Source organism: Populus alba, chromosome 14, assembly GCF_005239225.2.
Source record: "Populus alba chromosome 14, ASM523922v2, whole genome shotgun sequence".
Classification (NCBI taxonomy): Eukaryota; Viridiplantae; Streptophyta; class Magnoliopsida; order Malpighiales; family Salicaceae; genus Populus; species Populus alba.
In genome coordinates, this window is record NC_133297.1 from 1202585 (window position 1) to 1208193 (window position 5609).

At 29.6% G+C, this 5609-nt stretch overlaps 1 protein-coding gene across 1 annotated transcript; it reads right to left on the reverse strand.

The window, feature by feature from the left end:
- Positions 1-1561: 1561 nt before the first annotated feature.
- On the reverse strand, positions 1562-5328 carry LOC118036993 (uncharacterized). The gene is made up of 7 exons (XM_035042871.2): positions 5228-5328; positions 5104-5149; positions 3988-4082; positions 3679-3873; positions 2732-2857; positions 2214-2366; positions 1562-1862 (listed from the first exon to the last, which is right to left on the reverse strand). The coding sequence occupies exons 2-7, from the start codon at positions 5132-5134 to the stop codon at positions 1800-1802; spliced, it is 663 nt and encodes a 220-aa protein (XP_034898762.1). The 5' UTR covers positions 5135-5149; positions 5228-5328; the 3' UTR covers positions 1562-1799.
- Positions 5329-5609: the final 281 nt, after the last annotated feature.

Genomic DNA, 5609 nt, shown 5'->3' on the forward strand with positions numbered 1-5609 from the left:
TGCGAACTCCCTCCCAGCACTAGATGATGCCCCCCTGCTATGGAGCTTCCTGGCATTGCTGCTGAGGCTGACCCTGTGATAGTATTTCTTCTGACATTCTAAAATGTTGAGAGAATGGCATTCAAGACGCCAACTCTAACATCTATTGGTTTATTTACTATCTCAAGACATAAAAAAACAAAGATAATGGAACAGAGCAGATATGTGTGAAATGATAAAAATTTACTACAAAACTATCCAAAGATTTGGTCTTTCCTGTAATAATAGCTTACGAGTATTTCTTTTGACATCATCTAGTATGTGTACAAATCTCATTTATGCAGCTCGTGATGGTGAAGAAAAAGAGGCTGGCTGAAAAACCGATCAAAGGAAATATAAACGACTGTGTCTGCAGATATGAAGCAGCCAGTTGAAATCTTCTCAAGTTCTTATCAGTCAGGAGTAAATAAAGAAAGAGAAGGTGCAAAAATCCAAGTGTTCATGTTATGTGGTGGATGATCATCCGGTGTTGATGTTGCAGTGGAGCACGTTGGCCTTGAGCTACTCTGGCTCCACTCTTTTCTTGATGCTGAGAGAGCAATTTTACAGTATTCGAAACAGCAGGCACACCTAATCTCGGCCCAGCGATGGCAAAAAGAAACCCATCAAATCTCATTGAACATGAATGACTTAGATCCAATATTGTTCATGAATTAAATGATTAACATTAATGACTTAGATTCAAAATAAAATATTGAATTATGACAAACAATATTTTTCTTCTGGGTTATTCCCCATAATTGTATCTCATTATGCCCAAAAAAAAAGAAACAATGCAAATTCAAAATCAAATTAAATGATTATTGAACGAATCTACATAAAAATTAAATTAAGAGTATAATTAAATTTTTAATAGGTCAAATTTGATTTAATAATGGATCAAATTAAATTTTAATTATATTTAAGAATTAATTTGGATTCAATTAAAAGATTTAATTAGGTGCAAGAACTTAATTATACTTTAAATTGATCAAATTAATTTTACTAGGGGCTTAATTAGTAAAATATTAAGTTTGAGAGCTCAATTTGGGTTTAATTAAGAAGATTAAAATTTTAAGAGATGAAATTTAATTTTCACCAAGTTAATTGATTGAAATCAAGAGCAACATTACAAGAAAATAAAAATTTTAGGATCAATTAGAACTTAAATTGAAAGAAATTCATAGCCAAGAACTAATATGAAAAAGACACGAAACTATAGAAGTTTCATTGACAAAAAACTGGGGATGAAATTGATGGGAATTAAAAACTACACGATAGAATATATACTCATATATAATTCTTGTTAATAATTTTATTTATTTATTTATATAAATATTTTTTGATTTATTTAATTAAATGTGTGCATAAATTTTTTAATTTATATTAAAAAATATATATATAAAAATACATTGAAAAGATTTGTATATGTTTTTTTTGGTAAAAAAAATCTCTTACTTGCCGAGTGAAATAACTATTGCAAATTCTACATCCCTAGCTAGAAATTAAAACAACTAAGTTCCTTTCTATCCAATACCCGATCTTGAGAGGAACGAACAATTCAACTTATAATAATCAAGCAATTATTCAATCAATTGTTACAAGTATATCTTATTGAAAAACATAAAAAAAACACTCATAGATTATAGTACGAGATTCTGATAAATGAAAATCTTTGTCTTCCCAGCATCATTACTAGTACATGCCAACATTCATAACTCAAATAACACTCGTCTATGATATTGTTGCTTCCATCCCAGTACTTATCCATCATTACTCGATCAGCCATTAAAATTAAGGAACTGATCACCATAAGTTGAGCCAGGCTGCTCACTATTGTTCTCCTGTTTGTAACAAAGAAATTGTTACAACCCATTATAAAAAAAAAAAAAAAAGAATTAAGAGATTGTTTGACATCATTTAAGTTTTTGACTTTTGCTTTAGTTTTCAGATTTTTGAAATCATAAATAAAAATTTGTTTTTCTTATTTTTGTTGAGAAAAGCAAAACCAACAATTGTTGCTACAATTTTTAAAAATCACCTCGTTTAAAAAAATTGAGAATTCAATTGTTTGCAATTTTATTTTTTAAAAGAAAACAAAAACAAAAATTATTCCGCGCAGGTAATCACCAATTATTTCTTCATAAAAAAATAGAAATGGGATGCAAGTAATTATAAAGAAAATGGAGACATACATGTGGCCCCCCTTGAGGTACGACAGGTGACCCTTGCCTGGGCGAGCTACCGAACGTCATTGCTGTTCTAGGAGGATAAGTGTTGTTCAAGTGATTAAGATCACCGAACAGATCACCACCAGAAGTCAAGGAAGGCTGCTCAACATTGTTTCCCTGTGTATAATAAAAAAAAATTTGTTAGCACACATTCGAAATAAAAAAAAAAGAAGAAGAAGAAGAAGAAGATTGTTTGATATCATTAAAGTTTTTGTTTTTTGTTTTAATTTTCAGGTTTTTGAAAACATAAATAAAAAATTTTTATTCTTATTTTTTTGTTGAAAAAAAGCAAAACCAACAATTGTTATTACAATTTTTTAAGATCACTTAGTTTAAAAAATTTGACATTTCAATTGTTTGATTTTCTATATTTTTTAAAAGAAAACGAAAGGAAAAATTATGTCGCGCAGGGAAACAACAATTTTTTCTTCATGAAAAATAGAAATGGGACGCAAGCAATTATAAAAAAAATGGAGACATACATGTGCCCACCCCTGAGGGACAGGTGATTGACGCAGCCCTGTAGTTCCAGATTGAGAAACTGGTAGGTGATGAACTTGTAGTCCTGCCTCTCCAGTGCCAAATGTGCTGGGAGGAGTCATTCCAATCTGTATACGTAGATTAAGATAGTGATTTATATATAAAGAGAAGGAAAATGAGCTAGTGTTCTATTAAAAGTGTTTTTACATTATTAGCAGAGGATCAAAATGTGTGCAGCAATGTATTTATGCTATTGACATCAAAAATAAAAAATAACCAAGTTCAAAATATGTACTTGCAATCAACCAAGTACAAGTAGTATGATCCTGATTTGTTTGCTTACAGCTTTATTAATTTTTATGCTTTTATATCTAATCCTGAGCGATTTTTTACAATGTAAATGTTAAAAACATGATAAATCACTATAAAATAATAATTTTTCTATGTTTATAGGCATGTACAAGATCTCTTAAGGGATCTTTTTATATTTGTTGTCTCATATGTAAGATGATTTTTTATCTTTTATTAATAATATTGAAAGCAGATGATTTTTTTTTTTATATAGAAACAATAAAGTTCAGAAAGTATAAAAGTATATAAAAAGTCCAAGACTTCATATATAATATAAATAAAACTCAAAATTCAAAAAAAAAAAATTTTGGTCCTTGGAATTGAAGACTTTGAAATTATTTTTATTGCTTTAAATTATTCAATATATTTCTTAAAAAGATGCTAATTTTACTATCAAAGCATCTTTGAATCTCTCAATTGGAATTCTTTCACTGCAGGTATTCAAGACCTTCTTAGTAAATTGTGAGTTCTTTGGATTAACAAGAAATTCAAGTAGTTTTATATGTTATGTTGATTAACTACTATCCCAAATATCAAGTAACTTTATCACTATGTATGCATGTATGTATGTATGTAGGAAGAGAAACAGCAGCCTTACAAGTATCTGAAGCATGTTGATCATAATATACTGTTGTTCAACTATTTGCTCCAGCCGCCTGCGAATTTCTCTAGCTTGCTCCACATCGTGTTCCAACTGTTTCAGTTTTCCGCTTAATTTGGCATGTTTTATCTCCAACTTAGCATAATCTGCTTTCATCTTTTTCAACTCTCTCTGAGTGCCTTCTATCTCTCGCTGCCCATACATATCATATATAGAAAGAGAAAAGGATAAATTAACTATTTATGGGGTTTAAAAAGAGAGAAAAAAAAACATGGAGGGGATGATAAACTACTCATTCACTTCTACCTGCTCTCTCTCCTTACGTTTGTTGTCTCTTTGCCGTCTCTTTTCTTTTCTAATATCTTCAGCTGACGGTTGGACAGTTTGATCATTATGATCACCTGTTCACGTGTTTAAGATTTTGGAGAACAAAACTCGAAATAACTATACTAGAGCTCAAGTATATATACTGAGATTGTGACACAAAAAAAAAAAAAAAAAAAAAACTTGCCTAATATGTTAACCAATAATCGAATGCGTTCACTAGCTTTTCAATATCCTAGCATTATTGGTTTTCTTCATATATTAATATCTATAAAACAGTCACAAATCAATATAATATGGATGAATTCACCACCATTTTAATTAATGGGTTCTAGACGTAGGTACCAGTACTGTCAAGATTTTCACTAGAAAAGAAGCTCTAGCCATCCGTTTGTATTTATCCAATTAATTATATGCTAAATATGACTAATATAATTCCAAAAAACAAAGGACTGTTATAAAACTTGTAGTCACCGGCCCCTAGCTACCTAATCAAGGATTAGTTGCTTAATTAAATTGATCTGTACACTCAACAAAAACTATGCAGAAGCTTATTGTCTTTTTTTCTTTTTTTTTTCTTATTTGTAATAAATTAAGGTTGATACTCGGGTGACGAGGAGATAAAATGGTTAACCGCACAGCACTAATGATAACTTTGTTTCATGTTTAATTACATGATCCGACTCAACTTAGCGAATCAAGGATCAGAACAGGATATATCCATAATACATTACTACCATGAATTATTGCTGTTCATTTTTCTCTTTACTTTCAACTATATATATCCCTTTTAAAAAAAAAAAAAACCCTTTAAACAAATCTGATCCTTCTAGTTATATTCAACTCTAATTGATTTTAATAGGGTAACTTTCCAAAGTGTTTGAATGACGATTATATTGCCTTTCTTTTTTTATATATAAAAAAAGATTTAAAATTAATTTCGTGGAACCCAAACAACAGCAACAGGAAAGCAAAATCAGGCTTAGTTAAACATAGCAAGCTCGGGGAAAATACGTGAGAAATGATGAACATATAAATTAGAGATCTCGCCAACTAAATACTCATTTATCATAGATATATAAAAGGATTGTACTCTACCTCCGACAAGCTCAGATGGAGTACCTTCCATTGAATTGGCTGGTATCTGCAGGAAACAAAGCAATTGAAAGTACTGAAAACTCCAAACAAAAAGGACAACAATCCAGAGAGAAAAAATTAGTACTTGATGAGAGAGCGTCTGAGACAGAGGGAGAGAGATAAAGAATATGTCTCCTCGAAATCGAGCGAGGATGCTCGAAAAACAATCGATAGGGTAAGAAAAAGAGGGTTCAAACTATGGCATCTTTATACAAGCTATACAAGCTGTTTGATGATATAATTATAATTATTTTTTAAATAATTTTTTGTATTAAAATAAATATTAATGATATTTTATTATTTTAAAAAAAATTGTTTTTAAAATCAGTATATTAAAATCATTTAAAAACACTAAAAACATATTAATTTAAAGTTAATAAAAAATAAAAAAATTAAATTTTTTTAAAATATTTTAAAACACACAATAATAAGAAATGAATAATCTGATTGGTCCCAAATATTGTTTG